Source organism: Gadus chalcogrammus, chromosome 14, assembly GCF_026213295.1.
Source record: "Gadus chalcogrammus isolate NIFS_2021 chromosome 14, NIFS_Gcha_1.0, whole genome shotgun sequence".
Lineage (NCBI taxonomy): Eukaryota > Metazoa > Chordata > Actinopteri > Gadiformes > Gadidae > Gadus > Gadus chalcogrammus.
The window spans coordinates 20,224,117-20,239,116 of NC_079425.1; the positions used below are offsets into that span (position 1 = coordinate 20,224,117).

General features: G+C 45.0%; 1 protein-coding gene across 2 annotated transcripts; it reads left to right on the forward strand.

Moving 5' to 3' along the window:
- Positions 1 to 859: 859 nt before the first annotated feature.
- On the forward strand, positions 860 to 9,983 carry gpn1 (GPN-loop GTPase 1). Of its 2 annotated transcripts, XM_056608288.1 has the most exons (13): positions 860 to 1,087; positions 1,222 to 1,315; positions 2,127 to 2,233; positions 2,493 to 2,530; positions 2,718 to 2,796; positions 2,991 to 3,085; positions 3,646 to 3,691; positions 4,506 to 4,652; positions 6,201 to 6,283; positions 6,479 to 6,518; positions 6,944 to 7,037; positions 7,757 to 7,861; positions 8,972 to 9,846. In XM_056608288.1, exons 1-13 carry the CDS (start codon positions 902 to 904, stop codon positions 9,079 to 9,081), a joined length of 1,224 nt encoding a protein of 407 aa, XP_056464263.1. In that variant the 5' UTR covers positions 860 to 901; the 3' UTR covers positions 9,082 to 9,846. The 2 variants fall into 2 exon arrangements, with proteins under 2 accessions (XP_056464263.1, XP_056464264.1); XM_056608289.1 differs by lacking the exons at positions 860 to 1,087; positions 1,222 to 1,315 and adding an exon at positions 1,353 to 1,500 and having other exon boundaries at positions 8,972 to 9,983.
- The last annotated feature ends 5,017 nt before the right edge of the window (positions 9,984 to 15,000 follow it).

Genomic DNA, 15,000 nt, shown 5'->3' on the forward strand with positions numbered 1-15,000 from the left:
TATGACTTCAACCTCTACTCCAACTGGCATGCTGTGGGAGTGTTCGACAGCAACCAAATATGTGATTATGAGCTTTACTCTGAGATGTATTACAAAGACAACAGTGATTTTGTGTGAGGGAAAGCCGCTGATGGCAGTCTTAAATATGAACACAGAGATGTTATTATCCATGCCTCAATGTCAGACAACTACACCCCGTACTTGAGGTTGACAGTCAACAACATATAGAATACATGAGTCAAGTTGGAACTCCTTAATGAGAAATCTGCACTTAGAAAATATATAAACTAGATGAAAATAAAATAATTGGTCATCTATATTTGAGTTTAATCAGTCATATATACATTTAGCTTTTTTGTCATTCAAAAAATCTATTAATAAAGAAAGTATACACTATAGTCTTTGATTGATTGTGTTCTTGGTTACAGCTCAGTTGGCTTGCCTCCTAGCTTATACAGTTGTGCATTTGCCCTAGCAGAAATGTAGGATGTCTTTGTACTTTATTTAAACCACAGGGGTCCTACGGCCATGTCGCTGAGCTGGTTTCATGCTACCATGGGTCGCATCAAATTACATAGCATTCCATACAAAAAAGCATGTGCTATTTCAAATTGAACATAATCTCAAACACGTACTTTATAGATCATATCAGAGACGGTGCGGGTGTGCGGCTTTGTTTCTGTTATTTTCCTCTTCTTCCAGCTTGTTGGGATGGGTTGAAGTGAGGGACAGATTCTCAGCAGGGGTATCGACATGTCCATGTTCAAAACAAACGCTAACACTGACCCCTATTGGCCAATGGTGGTCATGACAAAGTCAGAATATTCTTGAATTGTTGCTTTGCACGGCATTTTGCGACGATCACATCTGCTTTACAGCAATTGAAAGAGCGACAGGCAACATGGCGACTTCATCCAGCAACATCATGGGGGCAGATGATGGCACGATGGAAAATACAGATGGTCCTTCCGCGGAGCCTAGTGGCCCTACGGAGGAGTCTTCTTCTCCAGAAGATATACCCCAGAAGAAACCCGTGTGTCTTATAGTCCTGGGCATGGCTGGGTCTGGAAAAACAACTTTTGTACAGGTAATGCAAGTCTGTGGGGCTAACCAATTAATACTTAGCTAACCAAGTATGTTTATGATCACAAGCAAATTAATTCCGTTCTCAAATATATCACATAATGAATAACTTATCGTCACTCATCATCATCATTTCAGAGACTGACTGCGCACCTGCATTCAAAGAAGTCCCCTCCTTATGTTATCAACTTGGATCCAGCAGTGCACGAAGTCCCTTTCCCCGCCAATATCGGTAAGACTACTGTTAAGGGAACTGATGATCACTGTTAATCATCATGGTAATTATCTCTGCAGGAGACCCAACAATTAACGTTAATGGGTCACGAGACAAAATCTATCCCTAAACACTTACCATTGAGGTACAATGCAAACGATATGTTGTCGTACTCTGGAAGTATGGCAACGATCCACATGAATGTGAGTTTACTGAGTCTGCTACAGTGTCAAAACGTTGTTTTAAATCCCAAAAATGTAGGTTGTTCGTGCTGTGTAAAGGTGTATATTACCGATAGTAAGCAGGTAGTCCTACCCACGGCGTCATTTCTCATCTGCGGATTTAACCTTGTTTCATTCATTTTGTAAACCCATGCAGATAATGGGTTCTTCAAAGTTGGGCTCAGCATAGGAAATGCAGGGAATGTATTTTCCTTTTGAGTTCACTGTTTTGAATGTGATCCCTGTCTTACCCACATGCAGTAACATAATGTATGCTAATATTTGGAGTCCCATGTGCTGCATTTTCTTTTCTTTTGTTATTATTCTGCTGAAAGTAAATTATGGCGTGTCTATCCACTTCATAGTGATGCTAATCATATACATGATTCAAGGTTGTAACTGAAACTGTTGTTTTCAAATTGCACCTCCCATTGGTTAATTTGGATCGGACCAATGTTTGTACAAAGAAAATACATCACAGGCATTATTGCAGAAATAGATCATTTGTTTACAGGTACCACAGGGTGGTATTCTAGTGTTCAGTCATGTTTGTCGGCCTGCTAATGAGCTTAGCCTATTAATGCATCCAATTCAACATTGCCCTGCAGATATTCGCGACACGGTCAACTACAAGGAAGTCATGAAGCAGTATGGCCTGGGGCCCAACGGAGGCATAGTGACCTCTCTCAACCTGTTTGCAACACGCTTTGATCAGGTAATGGCATCCATGTCGGTTGCTGCATAAGCATGTCTGTGTCATTACCAGTATCGGAACACAAGTCTAGCGAAAAGATTTTGAGGTAGAACAAAGCTCTCCTTTTTTAAATAAACATCTGAACTCAAGAGTCTACAATTCCAAGGCACACACAATGGAAGGCTGTTCTGAATCCAACAAGACATAGGTTTTTTATTATTGTTTCTGCTTAATTTGAATGGCCACACATTTCCCTCTAAACTAATGCTGCCATCCACAGGTGATGAACTTCATTGAGAAGAAACAATTCAATCATGAGTAAGTGATGAAGTTACACTTTTCTATCCAATCAAAGTCCTGTTATCTCACTATTAAACTACTGTACAACCTACTGTTTTGATAAGCTGTGGAGGCCCAATGTGTTGGATCATGTAAACCCTTTCTTGTTAAAGAACAAAAAGAATACAATGCTTCCTTTTGATCACGCTGAGAGCTTTGTTTCCAGGTATGTGCTGATCGACACACCTGGCCAGATAGAAGTGTTCACCTGGTCTGCGTCTGGTACCATCATCACAGAGAGCCTGGTGGGTCCCCTACACATAGCGTCATACCTTTTTATAAAGCAACACAAATCCCTGCAGGTTGTTTAACACATACTGTACATGCCATTGTCGTTACTGCTGGCTGAGGGAAAGATATTGTTATTTCCCACTCTCAAAAGAATGGATTTTGGACGTCCCACACAGTGTAAAGGATCCCAATGTGTGTGCGTCCTTAGGCCTCGTCCTTCCCCTGTGTGGTGGTGTACGTCATGGACACGTCTCGCAGCGTGAACCCCGTCACCTTCATGTCCAACATGCTGTACGCCTGCAGGTCGGTAGTGCGCTGTGTGAGAATCCAAACACATGCAGGGTTTCCCAAAGTGCTTAGCAGCTTAGGCAGTCGCCCAAGCAACACACACCACCGTAACTACAAAAGTATAAAATAATCGAAACATCATTCACTCTCGGTGTATAGATCAGGACCAAATTGCGGGGCCTGACAGCCTGCATGAAAATAAGCATAAATGGTCCACATGTTAAGGATTCCAATTACCAAAGGGCCCTTGATTTGTTAATTTTATCTTTTTTCTTTATCATTGTTCTTTTTTGTTTAATAAATATTTCTTTCATGTACATTTTCAGCAGGAAACCCTGACATTCTGTCGACTGGACTTTTTATGAGCGTAATGCTATATGAATGATATGCAGCTTACCACACCCATCTTCCCCTCGTCTTTGATAACAAATGTACTAACTGTGGTTAGTTTGGAAGTTTGTTGTATGTTGTGTACAGTCTACAGTGCCACCAGAGGGTGCCGAACAGCAATGTGAGGCCTGAGTTTCTCCTGAAGCTGGGTTCTCTGATCTCCGGCCTTTATTTTGTCCCAACAGCATTCTGTACAAGACCAAGCTGCCTTTCATCGTGGTCATGAACAAGGTAGAGCTTACTCTCATGGCGCTTTGGCCTGTATAATGATTTTATTCTGTATCAGCACATCATGCACTGCCAATTGGGAACAGCGACGAGTAGCACACAACAAGCCTATGCGATCAGTACTTTGAGATTGATCATCTACAGTTGACAGCCTACCATCTCCTTATGCTTTAATGCAAAGTCTCACCATTATATGCAGACAAGGAAAGGCAACTTTATCTACAGAGCCCCTTCATACACGAGGCAGACTGAAAGGGCTTCACATAGAAACATCGTCGTACAATATAAGGAAATAGCAAAAGTAAAATGGATAAGTAAAAGGAAACAAAGGCAAAGTTAAATAAAATGGATTCTAGAAAGGGCAATGATTGTGAGGTCCTGGGGGAGTTTATTCCAGCTAGTTGTTGCATAGTAACTAAATCCTGGGAGTAATTAACGGAGTTGTCTAAGAAGATCTTAACATCTACTAGCTCCAAAATGCAGCCATCCCCATTGGTACAATGGTGTGAAGGGTTGGTACGGGGGATAACGAGGTCAAATCCAAAGCTTGTGTGTTCTGGCCGGCCGCTCCCCTAACTTTATTTATTCATGCCGTTAGGTTTTGCCTACCTTTCCACTATTCTAGACTATTTTGCACTATTTAGAAATTATTTATTGTAAATATTTCTTATTTCATTTAATTGGACCTAATTTCATCCTTCTATACTTAATGCCCTCGGGTCAGAGACATGTCAAATCTCGATTCCTCTATTTGTCTGTGTACATTTAGTTGGAATTGACAATAAAGCCGACTTTGACTTTTGACTTTGACTTGCAGACGGACATCATCGACCACAGCTTCGCCGTGGAGTGGATGCAGGACTTTGAGGTGTTCCAGGACGCCCTGAACCAGGAGACGTCCTACGTCAGCAACCTGACCCGCTCCATGAGCCTGGTGCTGGACGAGTTCTACACTCACCTGAGGGTAGGAGGCTGAAGCGAGGGGGGACAGGGACGGTGTACTCTTGGATTGTACCCCGGTACTGGTTGGCCCAGGGTTTTTCCATCCATGCATGGTTCTACTCACTCCAAGTGAGAGCAACCTGACATGCTTGAGGTTTGGCGGGAACCTGGGGACCACTTGACTGTAGTTTTTTGGTCCCCATGGTTGACTCTCTTGCTGTCTCTTATGGCTGAACAATTAATCGAATTCAAACGGACATCACAATGTAATGGAGCGCGATTTGCAAATCGCAAAGGCTGCAAATTTTTTGTAAGATTTGTATTGGGGCTGTACGGTATAAACCCTGTAGAAGTACACCGGTGTGAATTTATGGATTTTATATATGGATTTTGACGTTACCGTGTGACCAGTAGACGGTGTTGTGTGTAATGCGTTCCAAAGTAAGCAACGCGTTAACACAGTAACGTAACTACTTTTTCATGTTAGGCGCAACTGCTGAAAATATGGTAACGAAATAAGTTCCTTTTTAAATTCGGCGCAACGTTATTTTGCCAGGGACAGATTTGACAGCGATACTGCCTTCTCATTCTACACCATACGAGGCAGACGCTGTTAGTGTGAAGCTGTCTCTGCATCTCTGACCTCGCTTCCACAGACATTTTCCAAAGCCAGTGAAGGAACAATAAAACAAACGCCATCACTGTTTACCCGTGTAAGGACATGGTTCCCTTTCAAAATGTCAAGAAAGGGAAAGAGATGGTCAAAACATTCAATCCCAGGTACGCGTTTCCTGCCCGCACACACTTCAGCCAAATTGGGATGCCAAAACTATACGCCAAGGTCCGCGAGCAAGTGGAGAAAGATATCCATACTATTAAACATTAGTGCTTTTCAGATATGGAAGTAACTTGAGAAAAAGATTTAGCATTTTTTTTCTATGCAGTTTTGTTGCATAACCAGTATTTTACCCCTTGAGAAGCATTTATATCGAAATTAGAAGATACAATTAACATACCGTGATATTATACTGTTACTGTCTATGCCCCAATTCATACCGTGATATACATTTCAGTCCATACCGTACAGGCCTTATTTGTATCTATTTTTCCTTTACCATTCAATAGTTAAATAAAGATGTTATAATATCAACTCATGCCTCAATTCATCTCAACACCTAGACCTGGCCTAAAGGAAAGAACAGTTTATATGTAGACTGCTTCCAATGTTGTGTTGGTCATACTATAGGATGATTAATTGCTTGTGTTTAGTAAATAATACAGAACATCAGCAACGTTAATCGCAATCCCAATATTGTTTGAAATAATCACAATTTTATCATTTCCCTAAATCGTTCAGCCCAACCGTCTGACGGACTGCTTTTGACTTGCCTTGTAGGCATTATATGATGGGGAAGTATGAGTCTCTGCCATAACGTGTGTGTGTGTGTGTGTGTGTGTGTGTGTGTGTGTGTGTGTGTGTGTGTGTGTGTGTGTGTGTGTGTGTGTGTGTGTGTGTGTGTGTGTGTGTGTGTGTGTGTGTGTGTGTGTGTGTGTGTGTCCCCGTCCTCAGGTGGTGGGCGTGTCTGCGGTGACGGGCAGTGGATTAGATGACTTCTTCGTCCAGGTGGCAGAGGCTGCCATCGAGTACGATACGTGAGTGTGATGACGCATTCCCACCAGTTATCCAAATAAATCCTGTTCATCTATTTGTGTGGAAGTGCATGCACGTGGGAACCAATGGTTTACACACTGCTTCCAGTGGGTTATTCTTTATTAAAAAAAAGGTTCAGCGGTGGAAATCCCATGTCCTTGTTTTAAGACGTTCCCATCCTCCTTGTGTTCCCGCAGGGAATACCGGCCGGAGTATGAACGCCTCCACAGAGAGCTGGTGAGTAGCCTCCGAGGTGTATGACCTGTATGGCTGCGGGAAGACCTTGCTGCCCGTCCTGCGGTGCGCATGAATGCACCGGCAATCAGAGCACCTGAACCCAGTCACTCAGTGATACCGGACTGCTGGGCAATCCCCCCAACCCCCCCCCCCTTCCCTTTGACGCTTTAACCCTGGTACATCTCCCTGTTTATCCATTTATTTTATATGTATTTATAATATTCGTCATTTCTGTTAAAACTAATATTGTATTTTATTCTATTGTATTTTATTTATTGAGCACAGAAAATACAGAGTCAGTCACCAAAACATTTTCACTGCACATCCTGTTTTGAGTATGTGACCAATGGACGACCTTTTGAATCTTTGAATGAAGCCTAACAATGTTCTCATTGCCCACCGCCCTCCGACCGCGTGGTTTCCAGGCCGAGGCCCAGAGCAAGAAGCAGGGGGAGCAGCTGGAGCGGCTGAGGAAGGACATGGGCGCGGTGAACATGCAGAACACAGCGCCAACTACAGGTTAGGAGGCCGGTCCAGCGTGGACACGTCGTGCACATGGACCCCTGCTCTGGCTCCGTCTCTGCTTCTATTGGTTGCCTTTTACCTAGTGTCTGGAGAGTAGTGGGATCATCTCATAGTCGGGGTCTCCGAACCCACCAGCTACTCCCCCACCCTGACCAGCAGGCTTCAACATATGACTAGTGAATGAAAAGTGGTGTAATGGTAGAATTTATCCTATTTAAACATGAATTAAAGTTGACGTATTATACCACCAGGTGAGTGTGTTTAGCCATTACAAGCCGTTTTGCAAATCTGCCTCTTCTGACATCACAAGTGGGCGTGTCCACCTAGATGTTTGACATAGAGATGAGCATGCTGCTACAGTCCACTGGGTAGGCTGGCAGACTGATCTATCCGTCATACATCTAGGACGGTGGACACGCCCACTTGTGATGTCAGAAGAGGCAGATTTTCAAAATGGCTTGTAATGGCTAATCACACTCTCACCTGGTGGTATAATATGTCACCTTTTAAACATGAACTTAGCCTTTTAAAAGTCACATTTAATTGAATTCCCATTAATGTATACTAGTAGAGTTAGCTGTCAATCACAATGATCTAAAAGCGTTTAAAATCTATTTTTCTCAAGGCACTTAACTAAACCCTGATTGGGTTAGGTTTAGGTCTGGTGTTCATTGTGGCCATGTATCACTCTGGCTGATGTAATGTCGTTGCAGAGGAAAGCAACATAGCCGGGCCGAGTGACCTCATCTTCACCCGCGGTAACCCTGACGACACGGACGACGACGAAGACAGCGACACGGACGACATAGACCACACCGGTGAGCGCGCTGTACTGTAGTTCGAGGAATTGGCCTTTTGAGGTGGGGGGTGGGGGGGGGGGGTGGGAATGGGGTAGAGCGTGGACATGTCAGCGTGCACCACCTGCTCTGGCTACAACGTCTTTCCGACTGGTGCCCGAGTGGCTTGATGGGCTTCAGCCAACCCGTCCGTCCCCCTTCACACTACCCCCAGGGTGAGGCGGTCTCAGCCCCCCCTCCCTCCCGTGGCACGGGGCTGAGGCGCTGTCTGGCAGAGGTGCGGTCGGTGCTGGGAGGTGGCCGTCTGTCGGCCTGTTTATCCAGTGTGCCTCAGAACGGCCCTTCTGTGTCCCTTGCCGATTCAGCGGCAGCCAGTTGGGCTGCTCGATGATGGGGAAAAGAATCATAAACACGATCATTTTGGTCAATATTGGAATCAGGATTATTGAAACTATTATTTTTGAGTTTGAAAACATTTCTCTCCAAAAAAATCGACTTTGAAGCTGAGAACTTTGAAATTGCCCCTTAAAAATAATGTGCAAATATGTATCCAGCTGTTCTGGTATTTCTATAAAACATTTAATGAATAAAATAAATATATAAAAAAACATATATATAGTTTAAACTCGATTATATTAGTTTGGAGATCGTCAAAAATCGAAATCATCGATCAAAATTGGATTAATTGCACAGCCCTGGGAGCAGGTGTGACAGTTGCTCCTGCCGCTGTCATTCACACCTCCTGCCAGTGGCTTTGCTGGCCGCCTCCGACGACGCTCGTCAGATGTTGTGTACTGACCAGTTTATTGGAGCGTTGGCTTGACGTTGCAGCCACAGCAGGTGGTAAACACTGACTCGTCCGTACTGGTTCATTTATCTAGTTGTGTAACTGTTAACATTAAATTAGCATTTGGGGCATTTAGCAGACGCTTTTATCCAAAGCGACTTACAATAAGTACATTTGTCATAAGAATGTGAAACAATATATCGCTGTCTATAGAGTAAGGATGTTCATAGAACCAAGTGCAAAGCACCAACAATCGCTAACCGATTAGCATCTGAATCGCTCCTCGACTAGCCTTTCTGTGCATGGCCATGGTCATCATCGTTTCTCTCTTTTATTTTTCTTAGTGACTGAGGAGAGCAAGCAGGGTGACGCCTTCAGGAACTTCCTGAAGGACAGGAAGGAAGTGGTCCAGGTTCGAAACACCAGGACGTCTGGGGCTCCTGAGGCGCCGTGAGCAGGGACCCCCGCGGTGACCACGGCGACTGCGTTGAGTGCTCCAAGGCAATGTCGAGTGGAAGATGGTGGGCAGTTTTGAGTGTACCCCCTCATAAGACTATGTATGTACCGCCCGTAAGGTGATGCAGCAGGTGAGGGAAGGGGAGAGCGGGCTGTGCGCTTCACCTTTCTCACCCACGCAGGTCCAGAACCGTAAAAATAGAGTGACTTCAAACGGAGGTCATGACCGCTTGCATCAGTGTTTTCCTTCCAGAGAGTGCAGTTATGTATCGCTAAGGGGCTCCTAAACGACAAGGGTACGTCTCAAAACTCTCCGCAGCAGTTGAGTTTTCGAGCCCTTGAATAAAGAAGTCCCCCACTATTCTCCTGGCCACGGTGTGCATACGTTTAGCAAAGCCTTTTCAGGGTAAAACACCGGTTAGGGACCAGGTCAAGGGCCCCACGGTGCTGCGAGCCCGTTGACCCGGGAGCGCTTTGGTTGATGGGCTGTGTGTTGGCTTGCTCCAGCATGAAGCCGGTTGTCCTAGGGCGTGCTGCTGAACCACTAGGCAGTAGTGATGCCGTCCTTCAGGGCGGTGTGTGGCTAACACAGTGGTAGATGGTTGAAATGTTGATGCAACAGAATGTTCTCCACCTGCATTGGGAAGATAAATTACTTATTTTTATATAACAATAACATGTTTGTTTTGCTTCTCTGTGCCGGCAATGACAGTGTTCGCTTATGTTTCCAAGAAATAAAGTCACTTTTTATTTATCTTGTTGAATGCGTTATGAAGGCTTATTGTTGAAATGAGTTGAAGGCTTATTGTGGATTTTCACAGCGACATGCTTTGCATCTATTTGCTATTTGGAGGACACTCATGTGTGGCTACAATCCGATTGGAAAGTGTCCAATATTTTTACTGGATCCGAACCATAGATTCTATGGATGTTCTTCATTATTAGTTGACATAAAATAGACATGATACATTATTAAGCACATGGTAGCATGAAATAAATAAGTATATTGGTGTTTTAATATATCAGTAGTGGTAACAGTTGGATGACAGTACAGTTATTGGATTAAAAAAACGGGCATCAACACACAGAATGGTTCAAACAACTTATCACAAGAGAGATATAACACAAGATGAACGGGAACGTGCCACTTGAGTAGTCAACAGTTTTTTGGGAAGTATTCAGCTCTTTACATTCCATCTGCAAGGGTGTCCGTGATGCCAGGGCGGCTTAACGACAACTGACTCAAAGGATGAGCCTTCCTCTCTCACCATCTGCCATGAGGAACCGCACTTGCACTCCGCTACATCGGTCTGTCCCTTCTCTCATTCACAACGCTCGGTGCGTGTGTTGCTGGATCCGGGCGAGATCCAGTAATACAAAAACGAATTAATGCATGAATCAAACTATATTTACGACGATGTCTCTCGTCTCGGGAGGGCTGCTTTGGAACTCGGCCCGCTTCTTTGGAACTCGGCCCGCGTCCTCAACCGGCCAACAAGTCGAAATCTTAAATCTGGTGGGTTCTTCTCGGCCGCCTGCCTACCAGCTGGAGGGTTGTGGAGTCGTGCTCACGAAGCCTGCGCCTCCGCCTCTCTCCCTCCCCCACCCCCACCCTTCAATGACTCACCTCCGCTGTGACATTTCAGCACGACGTTCCACTCCCTGCTCTCATTCTTATCATTCTGTGTTGTCTGTTCATCACATCCCGGCCCCCCTTCCCTGGTTCACAGCCAGCCCCCCCTCCCCCTCTCGCCGTTCTGGTCCACCCTGCCGTGGGCTAGACATGGCAGTGGGCACGTATGGAACAAAAGCGGAAAAAAATGAAAGAATCTTGACAGACGGAGGAGGCAAAAACACTGTGTCTCTCAAGACTCGCATGAAGTGATTGAAATGATGGTTTTGAAATGAATGGTTTTCTATAAACCCCGTCTCCTGTATCATTAAGTTTGGCTTAGTTTGTGCTATTTCATAAACATGTGAAGTACAAGCAAAGATTGCTGCTGCTGGCATCAATGCAGCTGAACAGATGCTGCAGGTGAAGGTGGCGTTGCTCAAAGGCACTTGGGTTGAGATCAACAAACGTCCAAGCAGTTGGAGAACACATTTAGGTCATGATCCCAAGGTTTCAAGTGAAGCACATTAATGCAAAGGAATAATAATTGCAACCATAAAGCATAATTTCTGACTCAAAGAGGGAAAGTAGTGCTGGATTATCAGGCATGCAGTGCCTGCTTAGCACTTCAAGTGTAAACAGATGAGAAAAAGCAAAATATGCCATGTTTATTTCATGGTATAATTATTTCCTATTTCACTGAGAATAACTTATGGAATCATATCGGCATTAAAAGCTAATCTATTATAAGCAGATTCATTTTTTCATGGTTATTCAATTATGTTATTCAATTTGAAAGTGTACAGATCATCCTTAGTCCAATAGTAGGGTCACCTCCTCTGTGCCTCTCTTTCCAATGACATCACTCTAATGATCATTGAGAGTAAAATAAACTGACCTCACCCACCAGGAGCTCTTACAGAAGTGATGTCATTCCTTTGAGCTGATGTCATTCCTCTAATGTTGCTCCGGCAGTGCACTACTGGAGCCGAGAGATGAGCGGGGTTGAATATCAAAGCACTATATCGCTTACGTCAGTGAGCCCATTGGCCAGTTTTGGCCCATTCCCAAGTCATTTGTATTATTACTGCGATAAAAATCATTCAGGCTGACAAAGGGGTTTACTGCACATATCAGGATTAACCAGTTATAATTGCATAGTTTTGGATTGAATTCCAAACTGTGGATCTGTCTTTTTAGAATCAAATCTACAACAATATAGCATCAAAACGTTCTATTTGTGTATTATTGGTCTTTCAACTCAACCCAATAAAATGATACAGCAGCACAATGAGGGGAACACATCTTCAAACTAAAAAGGTGTGAGCATGCAAAAGATCCACTGCAGTGTGACCTAACAGAGTCTACTATACTCTTTTGGGAGGAAATTAATAATTCATAAAATCTTCTGTGGCGTGGATGTGAGAGTGAAAGAGAGCAAAAGCTAGACAGTAGTGGAATGAGCTCATCGCACTGCAGGTCGAGCACTATAAAAGCCCTTATATACAAATGCTCCATTTCGTATATATGTGTTTGTGCAGAATGGCCAAACCCCTATGTACCCGACTCCACAGATCAGGACGGGGTCTGTTTCTTGTTTTTGCATCTGCGCCCTTTTGCTGATAGGATATCTTACTGGACCTCCAATATTGCACAGGAATTGTTTATCCCATTCCCCTTCATTGATATATGAGCACCACACAACTGTGTGCACACACACACATACAAACAACACACACACACACACACAAACACATATGCACACACACACACACAGACTATACGTTATTGAAGAGGGTATCTGACGGAGCTGTTCCCGGATTGGCTAGAAATGACATCATCGCTGTGCCAGTTGTTATGGAGAGGCTTTCCTTGCAGGGACCTTATTCTGCCTAGTCCTCCTCTGCTCTGCTCTCCTCTCCTTTCCTCTCCTTTCCCCTCCTCCCTTCTTCGCCTCTCCTCTCCTCTCCACTCCCCTTCTCTCCCCTCCTCTCCTCTCCTTTCTTCTCTCCTCTCCTCTCTTATCCTCTTCCCTCCTCTCCTTTCTTCTCTCCTCTCCTCTTCCCTCCTCTCCTATCGTCTCTTCTCCTCCCTCCTCTCCCCTCCTCTCCTTTCTCCTCTCCTCTCCCCTCCTTTCTCCTCTCCTCTCCTCTCCTCTCCTCCCTCTTCTCCCCTCCTCTCCCCTCCTCTCCTCTCCTCTTCCCTCCTCTCCCCTCCTCTCCCCTCCTCTCCCCCTCCTCTCCTCTCCTCTCCCCTCCTCTCCTCTCCTTTCTCCTCTCCTCTCCTCTCCCCTCCTCTCCTCTCCCCTCCTCTCCCCTCCTCTCCTCTCCTCTCCCCTCCTCTCCTCTCCTTTCTTCTCTCCTCTCCTCTCCTCTCCCCCAAGCCCTTTAGTCTCCCTTCCCCATCTCTCCCGTCCCCCTCTCCACTCTCCCTTCCCTCGCTCCTAATCCTCGCCCACAACCCAAATGGATCCTCCATCTCTTTTTCGTCCATATTCCCACCCACTCCTCTCCTCTCTCCTTTGAGTCTTTTCCTCGGTTCCCCCCCTACACACATATCCTAATCCTCCTCCGTTGTTTTTCTTGAACGCTCTCTCCCTGCCCTCCTCCTCCGCGTCGCCTCCTCCCTCCCAAGGCAGAGGCAGGTCCACCCCCCGCCCCGCCGTCTGCTCGCGTGTCCACCCCACACAATGACACACACTGACACACACACACATGCCCACGCCGACACCGCCAGCCCAGCGGCCTCAGGGTGAGGTAACCATTTGCTGAGCTAAGGTATGTGCCGCTCGTTTGCAGTTGGAAGTAACACCCGCCCCTCCCACACACACACACCCACGCACACAAACACACACACACACACACACACACACACACACACATACAGGTGCACGCACGCATCCTATCATCACCCACACCCTGTCCTTCACAAACCTTTCTCTTTCAATCTCTCTCTCTCTCTCTCTCTCTCTCTCTCTCTCTCTCTCTCTCTCTCTCTCTCTTTCTCGCTCTACTTTGCAGCACACTGGATGTCTACTCTGCCTCCACGTAGAGTACTGCTGCATTACATCACCTGGGCTAGCGTGACAAGAATAGCCAACAAGGGCTGTGTGTGTGTGTGTGTGTGTGTGTGTGTGTGTGTGTGTGTGTGTGTGTGTGTGTGTGTGCGTGTGCGTGTGTGTGTGTCTGTGTTTAAGTGCATGATAAACTGCTACTCTAGGTTCATGAAACATGCAGAGAAGCCATCCTCGTCCCTGTGTCGTGCCGCTGTATGACTCACTGTGGCCCTCCATACATGTGTGTTGATGTATGTGCATGTCTCACTATGTACAGGAGCTGCCTGCCCCCTTTCTCCTGGTAGTGTTGTGATACCGTCGCCGCTACACCTGTGTGCTAGCTGCTAACCACTGGAACAACACTGAAGTGAATCAACCGGGGGGTGCCCTGGAAATTGGAGAAAACATCCCCCATGAAAGACAAAAAAAAGAGAAGAAAACATTATATATGATAAAACAATTCACTTGCACTGCAATGGGAAATGCGAATGCACGAATATAAACTGACTGGACTTAAATGTAATTAATTTGAATATTTATTTACTTATTACATACACACACACAAACACAGACTCAATACATGCCTCTGTCCTGTCTCTGAGTTGATTTAGTTTAGTTTTAAGTACTTAATGTCAACATTTGATTAAATGTTGATTGGTTTTTATATGTGTTCAGTGTTCAGGTTTCCCCAAATGAATTACATTTAGGCGATCGCATTGCAGGTTTTTTTGGGGTGTTCTTGTAAAAACCAAAATGTGCTGCTGCAAGGTGTCATACATTATAAGCAGATGCAGAGATACATGTGAATATTTATAATGATATAAAAAAATAGAATTGCTTCTCTCCAAAGAAGCAACAGATCTTTAGTGGTTCTGTTAACAGAATGTAAGGGATGGGACTGTGTGTGTGTGTGTGTGTGTGTGTGTGTGTGTGTGTGTGTGTGTGTGTGTGTGTGTGTGTGTGTGTGTGTGTGTGTGTGTGTGTGTGTGTGTGTGTGTGTGTGTGTGTGTGCTCATGTCAGTCGAGGCAGAGAGACAGAAGAAGAGCGAGAGGAGGCGGATGAGTAACAGCTTGTTATCCGCTTTCAAATTTAGAGCTGACATTTACTCACAAAAAATCACAAACTGAACAAACCAGCCCACACCAGACTGGCAGTCCACACTTTTCTGTTAGTTGAGAAAATTAAACTCATTTAGTGTTATCTCCATTAAGAAATAGAAATAGAAAGGCTGAATAGAGTCCATGCCGGT

What these genes read in the sequence shown, in the direction of transcription:
- gpn1 (XM_056608288.1), top strand. Translation starts at nt 902, where the DNA reads ATGGCGACTTCATCCAGCAACATCATGGGGGCAGATGATGGCACGATG. An exon ending in TCATCGTGGTCATGAACAAG is followed by an intron (nt 3,692 to 4,505) that starts GTAGAGCTTACT and finishes TTTGACTTGCAG; the next exon opens with ACGGACATCATCGACCACAG. An exon ending in AGTTCTACACTCACCTGAGG is followed by an intron (nt 4,653 to 6,200) that starts GTAGGAGGCTGA and finishes CCCCGTCCTCAG; the next exon opens with GTGGTGGGCGTGTCTGCGGT.